The 16,707-nt window shown below is 37.6% G+C and overlaps 1 protein-coding gene across 6 annotated transcripts in view; it reads left to right on the top strand.

Annotated features, from left to right (window-relative positions):
* The window catches only part of PTPRZ1 (protein tyrosine phosphatase receptor type Z1), a 129,494-nt gene that overhangs the window by 92,347 nt on the left and 20,440 nt on the right, over nucleotides 1–16,707 (top strand). For 4 of the 6 annotated variants that reach the window (XM_018910192.3, XM_018910190.3, XM_018910191.3 and 1 more), the window contains exons 11-14: nucleotides 590–633; nucleotides 3,203–6,773; nucleotides 10,340–10,484; nucleotides 16,348–16,439. In XM_018910192.3, coding sequence (XP_018765737.3) covers nucleotides 590–633; nucleotides 3,203–6,773; nucleotides 10,340–10,484; nucleotides 16,348–16,439 — 3,852 coding nt within the window. The remainder of the gene's footprint in view (nucleotides 1–589; nucleotides 634–3,202; nucleotides 6,774–10,339; nucleotides 10,485–16,347; nucleotides 16,440–16,707) is intronic. The other 2 variants (XM_018910194.3, XM_018910193.3) reach the window with 1 other exon arrangement.

Genomic DNA, 16,707 nt, shown 5'->3' with positions numbered 1-16,707 from the left:
GAAGGGTGGGTCTCTTTGGTCTGCCTTGCTGGAGAAGCATGCAGCCTGCTGAATACTGACTGTGATGGCATTGCTGCTGCTCTAGTTCCTAAGTCCAAGCCTGGGTGCACAAATAGGGAGTTTTTTATATGAAAATGATAGAACAGATTATTTTACTAGAATATCTCCAGAGCTTTCAGATTTAATGTAGAGAAATAGTTGATCCCCAGACTTACTGTTTTCCTCACTTCTGTATTTCTGCATTAAGCTGTATTTCTCATTGAAAACTTTTTTGTAAACTTGGCTTTCCCTAGACAACATGTGGTTGCTCCAAAAGTGCTAAATAGAGCACTTCAGCTCTATTTTGGCTATCAAAATAGAGCCAGACAAAACTGTTGTGGCTGAATGAATGTGTCCTGTCTAGATAAGTGAGCATTGCTACCCTTAGGCCTTAATCCAGGGGGTTGGCCACTTCTTCAAAGACAATCCTACAAATAATCTTTGACATTATCTCAATAACCATGTTAATTAGGCAGTTGAGTCCTTGCAGAATTCAGAATTCTGTCTATTTAAAATTGTGGATAATACGGTGTGTATTTTTGTTTTATAGAGGCTGACCTCATTCCTGAACTGAGTGAAACTGAAGAATATGAGGTATAGCATTCATTTGTTTTTTAAGGGTGTATTTAAAATAAGTACATTTCAACTAGATTGAAATTATATTCCGTGAAAATTGACAAAACTATGTCACCAAATGAGTGTATTATTTGCATTTATGTATACATATATATGCATGTATGTGCATATGTAGCCTTTGAGCTATATTTCTCCCTAGATAACTCTGGAGATACCTCAGTATTTCTCTGGGGTTTGAGGTACATGGTGAAGTAAAGGATATCACAGAATATTCCTAAATATTTTTAAAATTGAGCTCTCTGTTTACAGTCACCCCCCTGTAAAGTCTGACAGAATTGTTCATCAAAGAATCAAAGCTGCCATCCAGTGTTAGGCTTTTTATTTAAAGAGAAGTTTTATTTGTCCTTGATGGTTTTATCATGTAGTAAATTAAAGTAAGGGAGGGTGATAGTTGTGCTGAAGAGAGAGATTCAAGTGTGTCTGCTATCAGTGTGCTGTTGGTTTAACTGTCACTCAAAGTCTTGGAGGTTCATTTGCTTCTTGAACTCAAGTGAGACTTGAAAGTATAGCTCTGTTTTACAAAATTTTTGATGATCTTATGATAACCTTTGGAGGCTTCAAATTCAGTAACTAGGTCTCTGGTGTCACAGCAAGGAGAGATGTAAAAATGCCATTATTAAGTTTTTAACATTCTATAATAGCAATTGTGTAACATAGACAGTTACTTCAGTAGAACAATTATCAAGTAATATCAAATAATCCCTCTGAGTTTTTAATTTATAGTTTCAGTCTATGACCACAACATTCTCACTGCATGACAAGTCCTTTTACTTAAATAGCACAGCCTGTGCTTACCTTTCTATTTACCTTCCCTTGCATTTGTGGACACTGAGTAACCAGTAGTACAGTAATTTCTCTGTTCTAATGTATCTAGATTATTATATTGCTTCTGTTAGGTGCCAGTGAACATCAACTGATTTTTTACTTGAACCAAGAAAGTTTAGAAGCTCATACATTGCCTTGCAGAAATAGAAACATGGGCCTGTCTAGTCTAGCCTAGGTTTAAAGGCAATTAGTCTTGGTCCTGCTGTCCCTACATTTTGGATATTTAGTTCTTAGAATGAAATCCACACCTGAGAGTGACATCTGAGGTGCCTTATGTTGTGCATGAGGGGTTCCTGGTTCAAAGAGGGACTGCAGTGTGAAGCCCAGCTCTAGCCTAGTGGGTAAAGCCCTTGCTCTGGTGAGACTGGGAGAAAGCTCACAACTCCTGTTTGCTGAGTGCCTCAGTCAAATACATACTTGGCAGCTCTTTGTTTTGGGCACATTCTTTCAAAGGCTGTTGGTTTTTTACATTACTCTCCCTGCTGTGCCCTGTTCAATGCAGGAGTGGGAGATCTACTCAACCTAAACTATAGTGGAAACTGAGGAGTTGTTAGATTGATGGCTGTGCCTATCTCCTGTCTACTGGGTGTTTTCTCTCAGCATTTTGCTTTTGAATAACAGCAGTGGCATTTCCACCACATCACCAAGCCAGATCTTTAAAAAAAAAACCCCAAAACTATTTTGCAAGAGGCCCTGTGCTGCTCTGTCTCTTAGGGCTTTGTGTGCCTGTCAAATCAGGTCCCTTCAGAAACTGAAAGTGTACCTCAGTCTGGATGGCAGAGTTGGGCTGGGACAGGTTTGATTCTGGTGCAGCACTAGATGGGACCACAGCACAGAACTGCAAGGACTGCTGTGTCTAAGTCAAAATAAAAATGCTCGCTGAGCGAGTTAGGTGCTTCAATGATATGGTTTTTATTTGGTGTAGGGAAGGCTGTAGAGGGGATGAAAAAATTTGACCTTAGATCTTCAAGCACTGCCTAAATCCTGATTGCATGCAGGCACATAATTTTTTTTTTTCTTTTGGATATGTCCTTAAAAGGCAAAACTCTAACACGGATTTTGCACAAAGTATTGTTATTCATTCATATTCAGAAAACAAAGGGTCATAACAGGACTAGGGGATATGGCTCACAACACTTGTGAAACTCTGACAGTCTTGATGAGGATCATGAACTCTTCCAGAATACTCTGACAATTCAGCAGAATTGAGGTTATAAATATATTTTACAAAGTCTGTTGTTATTATTAATATTCAATTTCCATGAGAATATTAGTGCAAACCTCTAAGGCATTCTGATAGCAAAACCATTTTTTCATTGAGGTGTATACAACCTATGCTATATATTGCATATACAATTGCATTGTATTAGGAAAGAGAGCCATCTTAATAAAGTAAATAAATACTGTGAGCAATTTTTGCCTCTAAAACACAATTTAAGTAACACAATATTGAAGAAGGTGTTGGGACACAGCATTTTTCTGTTTTCATTGCAAATTAGTAATATTTTTCAAGATAAGAGAGGATACCTGTTTTTGCAGTTAATACTTTCATTTAAGACCAGCAGTCTTCTCGAAGGTTGTTTTGCCTTACCCCTCTTGATTTATTGATCCAGGAAAATGTATTATTACAGTTTAGTTTTCATTCATGTTCAGAGTCTATAAACATTTTTAATTGTCTTCGGCTGTGATATTTTTTTCAAAGGATGAAGTTGATGAAAAGGAAACAGAGGTGGATGAAGAAACTGCAGTGGTTCCTAGCACTGACAGTACAGTGAACCAATTGAGGAGAGATTTTCAGGTGATTACATCCAGCTACAGTCAAGAAAAATTGGGAACAAAACCCATTGAAGCCAAAACAAATAGATACCTAACAAGAGAAGAATTGCATGGTAAGGATAATGTTTTCAAAGCAGTTTATTATGCTACTTCTCCACCTATTGGTGAAAATTCTGAAGAGGAAGATCCTTTTTTGAAATCTCAAACAATTACTGGAATTCCTCCTCAAATCATTGACTCCAACAAAGGCAGGGAAGACGAGTTCATATATCTTTCTTCGGGCACCGAGCCAACAAGAATAACCACCTCTGGCCATAGTGACGAAGATTTCTTACTGTCTCCTTTTAAACCTCATCAGGAATCTGATGACTTTTGGAGTTCAGTTCCTACCACTTCTTCATCACAGCTGGTTACAGAGGAGACCTCCCAAGAAGATGCCCTTCCTTCAGGAAGTCCAGATACAAGTGTGCATGATGTTCTTTCCCAAGGCTCCCTTAAATATGTTTCAGAAGTCGTAGCACCCTCAAGCTCCGATGAGCCTCCAAAGCATGCTTCTTCCACTGATGGAAATGTATGGTTTCGTAATGCTACAGATGCAACAAGCCAGTCTGTTGTTACATCACCTAGCGGGCAGCTGTCTCAGACCAGTTACACTGATGCTTATGTAGAGGGATTAAAGCCGACTACAGCGCCCTATACAAGCAGCCCAGTGGTTTTACAAGACGCCTCAGATGCGGATTTAGAATTGCCACATTATTCTACCTTTGCTTTCTCCTCTGCTGAATTATCACCTCACTCTATCTCTTCAAGCTCTGGAGAATATGGTTCTGCTTCTGCTGCCAGTGAGGTACTCTCTCAGACAACTCAGCCAGTCTATAATGGTGAGATACCTCTTCAACCTTCCTACAGTAGTGAAGTGTTTCCTCTAGTCACCCCTTTATTGTTTGACTCTCAGATGCTCGACACTACCCCTGCTACATCAGATAGTGATGTGACCTTGCATGCTACACCTGTATTTCCCAGTGTTGATGTGTCATTTGAACCCACCCTGTCTTCCTATGATGATGTACCTTTGCTTACATTTTCCTCTGCTTCCTCCAGTAGTAAAATGTTTCACCGTTTGTATACAGTTTCTCAAATGTTTCCACAAAGTGCTACTCCAGCTGTTGCAAGCGATAAGGTGTCCCTGCATGCTTCTTTGACGTTGGCAGTGGGTGATCCATTAATACAGCCAAGCCTTGCTCAATTTGCTGATGTGGTGTCACATCAGACCACTCATGCTGCTTCAGAGACACTGATGTTTGGTCATAATAGAACTCACATATTTTCTCAAGTTGAACCATCCAGCAGTGATTTAAATATGCATGTACTATCTACAATGTCTGAACTTCCTTATGCTTTGTCTGGTAATGCGGGCTCCCTCCAAAGCTTTACTGTTTCCTATGACTCTGCAGAATTTGTGCATGATTCTGTTGACGTATTTCATCAAGATCCTTTATTTAGCAGCTATAACAATGTACTGGTGCATAAACCTTCTTCTGTAATATCACAAGCTGATACTTTGCTGCAGCCTACGCACTCTCTATCTAGTGACACGGATTGGTCTGAAGCATACTCTGGTAGTGAGTCCCTTTTGCCTGATACAGATGCTCTGACAGTACTTAACGCTTCTTCCTCTGATTTTGTTGATGAGATTCCATATGAATCATCCGGGTTTAGTGATGTTAATAAGATGCTTCAAAAAGGTGATGTTATATATGGAGATGAGAGAGAACTGAAAATTTCCTCTTCTTTAAGTGAAATGGCTTCCAGTGCTGAAAGTAAAGTGATACGTGAACTTTCTACATCTGTTTCTAATAATGTTGTAATTGAGCAGAATATGTCTCTGCAAGAAAGCCCACTTCCTGTTTCTAGCACAAAGGGAATCCTTCCAGTCTCTCTTGCTTTTCCCACTACTAAGATATTTGATCATGATATTAGTAAACTTACAGAAAAGCACCTTTCTGTTCAGCCTTTGCATGTTACAACTCCAGCCTTTGATGACACTTTGCTTAAACCTATGCTTAGTGCAAGCTCAGATCAAGCTCTCTCTGTCCCTGCTTATAGCAAAATGTTATCCTCGACTCAGCTGTACTTTTATGAGACCTCAGCTACATTAAATAACGAAGCATTACTGCAGTCCTCCTTCCAATCTTCTGGCGATGGCACTCTGCTTAACACGCCTGCAGTTGTGCCTAGTGATCCTGTATTGGCTGAAAGCTCAAGGGTTCAAAAAGATAGTTCTACATTTGACCAAATATTGCATCAAATGGCACCAGGTTCTGCTACAACTGAAAGCAAGCTGCATTCTACATCTGCACCTTCTGTGGCTGATACGATGTCAAACACTTTTAGTAAGCCCACAGCGTCACTTCAAGGTTTATCTTTTTCTTATGCAAGTGAGAGATACGTTTCATCCAGTTTATTTAACAGTGAAGATGTTCAGAAGGTTATGCCTTCATTGTACAGTAGTGATGCTTCATTCCAGCTGACCAGTTTAGAAAATACAATTGCCTTTCCGTCCCAGGCAGCGAATGCTGCAACAACTCCCTTCCTAACAGGTGACACATCATCACATGTAGCTACTCCTACAGACAGCCGTATCTCTTCAAGTGTTTTTGAAAGAATTGAGGCTGACAGTGTCTCTTCAAGTTCCACACTTGGTTTTGATCCTGTTCATATGCCTGCAGTTGTTTCTGGTTCTGATGTGTCCATTCATCACACTCTTCCTTTACCAAATATACTTATTTCAGTTACGGCTGTTCCTTCCAAAAGTGAGATCCCTGTAACTTTGGATAGGTTGCTGGTTCCTTCTAGAGAATCCTCTGGGTTGTCTCCCAGTATCATGTCCAGCACTGATTTGTGGTCTTCTGTAGTTGAGGATGACTACGATGAATATGATGATGCCTTCCCTGTAAGTAACTGCATCTCATGCACTTCCCATAGAGAAGATCAGGATATGGTAGTAGAGGATGAAAATACAAATGTAAATAATAACAAGGATCAGAGTAACCTAATTTTAAGTTCACATTCTGAGAAACCTGAAGAAGAGAAGTTTTCTACTGCTGCATCTGACAGTCAGATAAACCGTGCAATGGACAGACGTAATTATACATCCATACCAACTTTGACAGAGAATGTGATACCTGAGAAACAAAACAACCTGGAACTTTTGGAGAACCACATTCAGACTTCTAGTGTCCAGTTGCAAAACACATCAAAGTCTAAGTCTTGGGCTGTTTTGACAAGTGATGAAGAAAGTGGTTCTGGCCAAGGTACCTCAGATAGCCTTAACGATAATGAAACGTCAACAGATTTCAGTTTTCCTGACCATAATGAGAGAGACACTGAAGGGGCAGTTGAAGCAGGTAACTCAGAATTAACTCCTGGATCATCACAATCATCAGCCTCATCCGTTACTAGTGATAACTCATCAGTGTTCAACATCTCTGAGGCAGGTTAGTTTTGGATAAGTCTAATGAATACCATGGGAAGCTGAGAGGGGATATTTTGTGCCATAGAGAATGAGGAGGTTTATCTCCAGTTAATAAAGGGAGAACATAACAATGCCAATGGGTGTGATTAAGGAAGCATTGGAGAACAGGAGCTCATACTGAGCTGGCTATCTGGCGACTTAAAACTGCTCCTGAAATATTCTTCAGTAAGATGATTGATGCTCTGCTTTTGGACAGATGCAAACTGTCAGCAGAAGTTGGGTTGTGCAAAATCTGAAGCCAGAATTGTTTCAGTGCTAATTGTTGATTTTAGTTTTAAAGGTTTGAGAGGGAATTAGGTTCTCTGTTGAATTCTTTGTACAAAGACAAGTGCTGCACTTACGGAAATACCACCAGAGGAAACCATGCCTCTACCAGAGGAAACATGCCTCTGATACTCTCTTTTAAACTTAGAGCAGCACATTTTTTTTTGTGTTTTCTGAGAGACTGAACAAGGAAGAAGATGCTGGTTTTATTCTGACTCATAAAAACATGCATTTTTATTCTGTGTGTGCTATTTTCAGATTTCAGTGAGATGCAGAATTTTTGTCCCAGATTTGCATATTCCCAAAGTAGAGTCAGATTCTCCTCTAGATGTTTATATTGAATGCTATTTTCTTATTTATTCCTCTTAAATTCAGTATTTGTAACCCATGATTTCAAGGATAAAGTCAGAAGTCAAAACTCATAACACAATTCCTTTGTATTTAAAAATGCACTGTGGAAAATCTGAAGTATTCAGGCACATAATTTTCATTCCTTCTTGTGCTAGAGAATTGAAAATCAAAGAAGCAAGTCAAAAATAATCTATGCTCTTTGAAAAAAACCCAAACAATAAACAAGGTCGAATTGGTATTTTAGAAAATAAATTGAACTTCTGTTATGTATTTGCATTATCTATAGAGGGCAGTATCATTCAACTAAACTCATTAAGAAATGGCATTCACAAAGCATGGGAAGTTTTCAGCCCAGTCCTCTAAATAAATACACAGTTGAATTACATAAGGATGAATTTCTCGTGAGCAACAGAATATCAATATGAAAAAAGTGATTAACTGACACTTGATATAGTTGGGGATAGAACAAGATGAAAAATAGAAAATGAAAATTAAAAGAGAATAAAAAACCTTGAAATTACTAAGAGTCCTAACAAGGTAGGTGTTACAAAACTGAATTAATAAGTGAATTAGTTGGCTGGTAAGTAGTTACTACTCTGTGTAAAATGCATAACACTCCTTCAAAAATAAGCAAAAATAGCATTAATATTTCAAAACCTACGTTATTGGTATGAATGAGTGTTGCCATGAGATACTAGAGTTTACATAATGGTCTCATTTGAGTTTTTACCAATAGTAACTTAAAAAGGATTATACAGTACTAGAGGGGGAGTACAAACGACTTAGTTTGTCTTCTAGATATTATGAAAGACACTCTACAATACGTTTCATGTTCATTACTTTTTTCCAACACACACTGACTTTAAATAAGCTGAACATTCAATTTCAGCATGTGTAACATGGTCTCCTGTAAATCAAAGGCATATTTGCTTAATCAAATTACAAAGAATTGCAGCAAACACAAAAATTAATCTCTCACCTGAGAACTTAGTTATACATTGTAGTGGATTTTGCAGAAATTCGTGAAATGTCTTTTCATTGTGACCATTACAAAAAAACACTGTCATTTAAACATTTCCCAGTCTTGTAGCTGTAGATGCATAATTATGCTTGTTCTGAACTAGGATTTTCTCCATAAGACCTCTGTGCCTACCCAAACTTTTCAACTTCTGTTGAAAAACTAAGACAAATTAATAGAAAGAACTATGCAAAAGATCCAAACACATCAGTTATTAGAAATCAAAGAAATCTGCTGTAGCTGAGACTGCCTTTTCAGCTGCCATCATTGGAGTGAATGAAGTAGGCAAGAAACCCTCTGTTACAGGAGAAGCCTGCACTTCATTCCCCATAGGAGGAGTCAGAATATGGTCATGAAGTCTGAAGGAACACTGTCATCACACAGATAGGACTGGATGTTATGCTGTGAATTAGTCCAGAGTTGCATAGGCAAGTCTAACTGTTTCAAAGGAATCCTGTTGTGCTTTCTCATGCATACACATAGTTTTCTCTGGAATCAATAGGAAGCACCAATTTTAATGTACTCAACAGAAACCTGGAGATTTTTCAGAAGCAACTTTGTGCCTTCAATTACTTTGCCCATTGAGCTGCAGAATTTAAAGAGAAGTGATTTATATGGGTGTTAAAGAGTGTTTTGAATTTAAACCAAGAAGACATCTGCAAAATTAGAGTGTAGACCTTTTTGCACATAAAGTCCTGAAAGCCTCTAAACTCAAGAAAATGGAAGAAAATAGAGCTGCTTGGAAATCTGTAGTGTGTGAAGCCATTTGTTTTTCACATCCTATTTAGAGCATGTAATTTGCTGTCTATTTTTTTTTCCCCAGATCCAACTCTATTCCTTCCTCTCTTTGTGTAAAAGCTTTTCATTCATGTAGAATTGGTCTCTTGAAATCCCAATGGAGTGCAGATGTGTTCTGTACAGCAAAATTCTACACTTATACAAAAAAATTCATTGCATTAGGACTGTTCACAAAAGCAGGAAACATTCTAGGGGTTTAATTCTAGAAAGCACAAAAGTGCCTATTTCTGCATTTTAACTCAAATAATGCTTACAGTAAACTGCACAAATTGAAATAAGTCAGTTATTTTACATCAAAGTCACAACTTTGAAATACTTCTTGAGGTATGACCAAAGCTAAAAATAAAGTATTGGTGTTGTCCACCATTGTGTTTCCTTCTTTAATGAAATTATAAAATATTTTGGTTTAATCTTCATACAGATTCCCATGTCCAAATATTTCTGTCATCCAACAGTATATGGCTCACAGAAATATGAAACCAGAGCAATATCTAAATAATAATTTGAGTACCTGTAAAGATGGAGGTGGGAAATTTAATTGTGGCTCCAGTATAGTTGTGAGAGGCAACTGGATTCAGAGGAAGCAGGATGTATCTATAAGGGCAGAATGGGCAATGGATAAAAATATAGAAAGCTAAACTGCAATACAGCAAGCACATAAAGACTTTTGCAAGATAATTTTTATATTAACCTATTTTCCAGAGAAGTGATTTGCATTATATGACTGACAGCTTAATATCAATTCCAATGCACATTCCAATATTATGTATTCAGATCTCTTAACTCATTTGGCTTTCAGCTAATAAAACAGATTAAAATAAAAAAAACTTTCTTCTGAATTTTAACAACAGTCTGCTATTCTTACAAAGAGAAGTCTCCACTGCTGGAGGGCTGAGTCACATGTGCTTGAGCACTTTGCTTTACCTTCTATCTGCTTATCTTCTGTAAGCTGGTTTGCAAATGTATAAACTTTCTGCGGTACATAGTAAAAAATAGAGGTAAGTGATATTAAGTAAGCTCATTATAAGACACATTCACCTGTGCTGTGCATTTCTCAGAATTTAAACTTGGACTGTTTCAATTTTCTCTGACTGCAGAGGCAAGTAATATTAGCCATGAGTCTCGTATTGGTCTAGCTGAGAGTCTGGAATCAGAGAAGAAGACAGTTATACCACTTGTGGTCGTATCAGCCCTGACTTTTATCTGTCTAGTGATTCTTGTGGGTATTCTCATTTACTGGAGGTAAGTTGTATTTTGGTTGATCTTTTTTTCAGTTCTAAAGAGGTATGATTTGAAAAATGAGATGGGCATTATTGAGCTGGTTTACAGGAGGGAGATTGGATCTTGTCTCTTTTCCTTGCCTTCATATTGCTCAGTGTCATAAAGATGACAAAATAAAGTGGTTTCTGTACAAAATACTCAGATGGAATTTTTTTTTTTTCCCAGAGAGTTTAACCACTACAAGTAGTTTATTCCTATGTCAATAGACCTTAGTAAACAATAACTCGTGATTGATACCTAGAAACCAAGTGACTAAACGGAGCACTGAGAAAAACAAGAGGGAGAAGAAAAATAGACATCATGGCATGGGGCTATTTACTATCTTTCCAATCCTCTACCCATTAAAAAAGGTAGTTAACAATTTAGAATGAGAATCTATTGTCCTCAATGGGACTGTGTTTTCTGTTGGCCTATCAGGGAGTGTCCCACATGGGGACAGAACTCATTCCATCCCTGAACAGACTAGGCTGGAGAAATTGAGTTCAAGCATCCTTTGTTCCAGGCAAGTTTGCTAGTGAGTCAGGCAGCCTTTGCCATGATTAAAAACACTCAACTGATGAACCTTGAGAAAGATTTCTTCTGCTTTTCAAAGTAGCAGTTAATTGCCATAATAATTTCAAGAGTAATTTCTTAGCTTATGCTTATTTGGATAACTCTGTTCTCCATCCCAGGATTTCCAGCTACCCACCTACATTCTAAGAATCTTTTCCTGGCTTTCATGTTATGCAACGTGATTGTTCATATTCAACTTCCAAAGGGTTTCATCCCTGCTGCTGAGCAGTATTTGAAATCTCTTCTATTTGCCAAAGAAGGCCATGCCTTTAAAGACCCAGATTGTACAAGGCAGTTCTAGTAATCCTACACGTTACAAGCTTGTTTTTGTGGAATAACATTGTGTTCATTTTGTGTTCTTTCTCTGGGATTGAACGATTCTGTAAAACAGGTCTTTCAAAATGAAACAGCAATCCCGTTAGCAAGAATATCTTCTTGCCTTGAATCTAATCTTTTCTGTATTTCTTGTGTACTACAAAATAAAATATGGAGCTCTTTTATTGTTAATCCTCAAAATTCTCTTGGCATTATCATAACACCAGTAACTATTTCTTATTTCAGGGGAATGGAATATAAAGACTATGCATCATAGATAGGACTTTATGGCCCTCTTTCAAAGTTGCCCAAACACCCACCTCTTATTCAAGACTGGAAAAAAATCATAATATTAACTTCATTTCTATGCAGATTTCATTAAGCCTGGAAAATATTAGTAGAAACTCTGTAAGATTTTTCTAATAGATTTATTTTGTTTTGAAATAATTGCTCTTAGATGTAAATGTTTATCTTGCACTTTTTTTTCCTTAATTTGGGCCAGTTATTTTCACTTATTACAGTTCATAAAAACATTTGGGTTTACAAGAAGTTATTCTATATTTCTTTTGCAATGGTAGTCCAGAAAAGCCATTGGTCTATCTCAGCTGGTCACATGAATGAATAATGCTTTGGGTTGTTCCCACTATTAGCTCCTTATTAGAATATTCAAAAGGTGTGTTATTTGGTTTAAAACCAAATAACTACCAAGAGCAACAAGTTCCAGTCTCTCAAGGTTAAAAAAAGGCAAAATTGTTTATTTCTTCACTTTAATGACTTGAATCAGAAAAATAATTCTGTACCATCTGTTGTTTGGGTTTTGGTTTTGGGGTTTTTTTAAAATGAAATTGTTAATCAGCACTTGAGGAAATTTCTCAATCTCTTCACTATCTCATTAGGCACAATTTAAATCTTTTTTTGATAGATATTTATTTCTCTGACAGGGATTAAAACTTCTAATAGCAGTATTGTCTAAAGATTGAATAATTACCAGTAGGAAAATACACAATTTTTAACTACTCTGGTTTTGTGTATCTTTTTTAATTCAAGCAATTTTCAAGGAATGTAATTTTCCTTTCATTTCTTCAGCATGATTATGATTACAGTGGAATAAACAAGGAGATTCTTTGCCCTGTTTAGTGGCCTTGCTGTCCAGCTAGACTTTTTAGAGAGAATTTTCTATCCAAACCTAGTCTATCCATTTCTTTCAGTATCTGTCTACTTTCTGAGTTATTGCAGCAGAGATGTGGCAGGAATTCCTGAATGTACTTGCTCTCTTCTTGATGGCTTCATTATTACTATTCTGCTTAATTTTTCATATTTGTGCAGATCAGCTTTTATAATGTTTATTGTATGAAGAGCTCGGAGAATAGTTACAAGGTAACAGTTATCAGTGGACCTTGCACCATTCAAAATTCTTGTTCAATAAACATGTGTGAATTGTAGTAAAAGACCAGCTCTGATGACATGAACCACACACTGCTAATGCACTTCCAGGTCCATGTGCATCTATAGACATACTGAGTATCAGCTGCCTGTCATGCAGCCTGTTAAGCATTTCATGATAACAACACTTCAGAAATTACCAACCCGATGACAGACAACACCCTGAGTAGTAATTTGAATTTTAAATTTCCTCTACCACCCTATATGATGCAGATTATATCATATCATACCTGTCAGAGAATGTTCCTTTTCCTTAGCCACGACTTGAACTAATGCCTTGAGTCCTGTGATAAGTTTATGGGAACAGAGTTGAGAACCCTCTCTGAGGATCATTAAGCTTGGACATGCAGAAACACTTAAACTAAATTTAAATATGCAGAGGCCACACTCATCCATCCATAAAGGAAAAACTTTTCAACAGTGTGCCATGTCATAAATAAAAGTCTTAATAAAATCTGACAATTAAAATGCCACTTGAGAAACACATAAAAATTAATTACATCTATTAAAAACTGAATAATTAGCATCCATGGAGGATCCACTTACAGATCCTTTGGTTTTACCAGGTCTTTAAATTATCTGTACATTTTAAAAAATCTAGTAAGTGTTTTTAAGAATACCTACTGGCAGATAATCCTGTGAGCTCAAAAGACACTGAAGTTTTCAGAGAAAGAAGTCATCATGCCTCTAAGACCATTCTTCATGAGCAGCAGAAGCACAAGCCCATCCTCTCCCAGGCCCCTCTGACTCTCAGAGCCCAGCTCCCCTCCCGAGTCCCGAGTCCCGGGCAGGATCCCTCTGCACTCCACAGTCCCATGAGCTCCCCGCCAGCCTCAGCGCCAGGGCCAGCCCGGCTCCCCCCCCTCCCTGCCCAGGGCAGAAGCAAGCCCACATCTGGGTCCAGGGGCCCAAATGGAAATCTGTGTCCCCCACAGTCTGTGTCCCCCCAAGTCTTAGCCTTGTAGTCTCACGTAGTTGCCGTTGAAGTGTTCATTCAGATCTGGCATCCCTGCTGTCAGGCTGAAGTGCTGCTGCTGTACAGATCCAGACACTGTAATTAATTCAGTGGTTTAGCACTGCCCCCGTATACAAAGTGTGTGTTTGAACAAGCGCAGTGTCTAAATTACAAATTACAGTTTTAGGTTGGAGATCTAAGTGCTGTGATGAAAGGTGTAAATTAAATAATCAGGTTATTGAGTGATGGGACCTTTGTCTGGAAGTTTGAAATAGTCATCACTTTTTTCATTAACAACAAGTGATAATTAACGAGATGTGAGTATTAACATTAGGTTTAGTCATGAAGGCTTTCAGTGCTGATGCAGAAGCAGATGGAGTGCCTATTTATGAGTCTTATTACAGGTTAAGTCAACTGCTATGAATTTGTCTCCTGAATGTGCTAAGGGTGTAATTTATTTTCAGCCACAATTAATTTTTAAATATTAAAAATACATTGGCTCAGTGAGGGATAATGAGTGTATGGCATAATATGAGGACATTTTAAGTACAGCTTTAGATGTGAAAGTCATTATGCTAATTAAATTCTTTATAGCTCAATCTTCTCCCAAGCAAATAGGTGACAACGTTAGTCCATAAACCTTACACGTGATGGTTGTTCACAAGCAGTAGACATGTTGGGGAAAGACAGTTTTTGGGTTTGGAGCTTTCACATCAGACTGCTTGGCATGTTTGGTTGGTGCAGTTTTTAACAAACACAATACAGCATTTGCTGTGCCCAGCAGACAGGGCCAGCCTTTCCAAAGTGTTTCATGATTTGAGACTTGGAGACTTGCCTGTGTCTCACAGGTATTTCACGCACAGTTCTGACACTAACTCTTGAGTTTTATGCTAGCATGGAGACAGCCTCTTTCACCTCAGCAGCCACTAACTCTGATGCTAGAGACTAAAATTTAGAAGGGGGTTCCCAGGTTCCTCTAGAGTGGGTTCTTGGCCTGCATCCAAAATTGCCATTTCTAAGTAAAACCACGTACATAACAGATACTATTGCTCCAAATATATCATGCAAAGTCAAAGTTTCTCTGTGAACATCACAAATACAACTTCTAGAGAATTATAGCTGGACTTCAGATTTCATTGTCATGTGAGTTACCAAAACTACTTTGCATGTCTCAGTTTTCTCTTTCAGGTAGCTGTGTGATTTTACTTGTGTTTTAAGAGAATCTGTCTTGTACACTGATAGAAAATTCTCAACACATTCTGATAATATGGGCATGTTTCCCAGAGGGCTATTTCAAATAAGCTTACCAAAGTCTTTATTGTCTATATTAATGGTTCTGGAAAGAATGACAACAGCCACATATTCCCTATCATTTTCTCAAAGTATCTTCAAAATTTATTTCTGTTTATAACAATCATATGAGGGGTTTTATGACTGCAGCATTGCAGGAACAGAATTATGCAGTTTTTATGACTGCAGTGATACAGAATTTAAAATAACAGTGATTACACAAAGTAACAATCATACAATAGCTGCAGCCAACAGATCTGAAGAAGCAGAATCTTGTAAATATAAAATGAGATTAGTATTTTCATGAGGCATGTATTTCTCTTTAAATTTAATGATTATGAATAATATTTCAGATAGATTAAATGACCCAAGTCAAGATTGTTATTAGCACATCTAATCATATGGAGATTTTTTAATTAAAGAGGCTTTGCAGTGTTTACAGCAGCAGTTGGTTATTCATTCCTTTGAATAGCTTGAATTCTTAACAGATGCTATTCCTATTATCTTCACATCTGGATTATAGCACAGATACAAATAACATTGTGAGTCATAGTTAAGGTTGGTTCCATTTGCATTCATACTTCAATGTTTTTGCAACAAAGCTAGCATCTCCTGGGGTTAGAAATCCCCCTGTTTCTGTTTGTCAACTTTGGGAAGTCCTCCTTGGCTAAGGTGTTGCAATTACATTATGATAAGTTGTTTAGCCCCAGTCACAGCAGTTCTAGAGTTCAAAACTCCACTGGTTTGGCAGTTACAGGGCATGTTGCTTTTATTGCATTTCCATGTCTGCAGTAGCATCTATCAATGAATTACCAGAACTGATCTCAAACATTGCTCCATCTTCCGGCTAGCACCATCACATGAAAGGGAACAGTAATTATTTAATGGAATTTGAATAAGTAAGGAAGACAGTGCTGGTTTTTGTACTTGGAGTTACGCAGCATCTACTGTAGCTCCTGATGCAGAGTTTTCCTTTCAGCTGTCACTATGTCTGATATGTGCTCTATCTTCTGCCTCTGGTATAGGTAAAGATGCATGAACTATGTATTATGCTGAGGTAATGTAGTGTCTTCATGTTGTATACATAATTTGGTGATGTGCTGGGGGAATATTTATATTGTAGCAGTAGTATTTGACACTCCATGAAAATCGGTTTTCAAAAGCATGATTTTTCTTTCTGACTCAATAATGCCAGAATTCTAAATCATCTCAAATAATGTTTTGATGGTTTCTTTTTTTTCATTTTTTTGTATATTTATTCCTCTCTAGGAAATGCTTCCAGACTGCTCATTTTTATTTAGAAGATAATACATCACCTCGAGTGATTTCTGCTCCCCCAGCTCCAATCTTCCCAGTCTCAGGTATTTCTGGCAACTGTTCTGTGGATTGGTGTTAACTGTTGGAAGATGCTGCTTTATATGTGTCAATATGAATTCTTCAAATACTATAACATCTGTAAACCAGAGATTTGTATCCTCTTGTACAAATCTGTGTAAACAGGTACACTTGATATTGGCAGACTTGTGTTATTAATAGTCTCTTCTATAAGTAACACAGAAGAGAAATATCTTCAGTTTACAGTGTTGCCTCAAGGATACTCTGTGCTTTGTAGCCATCTTAAGTGTAGCC

This window comes from Serinus canaria, chromosome 1A (genome assembly GCF_022539315.1).
Source record: "Serinus canaria isolate serCan28SL12 chromosome 1A, serCan2020, whole genome shotgun sequence".
NCBI lineage: Eukaryota > Metazoa > Chordata > Aves > Passeriformes > Fringillidae > Serinus > Serinus canaria.
Note: the sequence above shows the minus strand (reverse complement) of the source record. Positions and strands in the feature narration are given on the sequence as shown.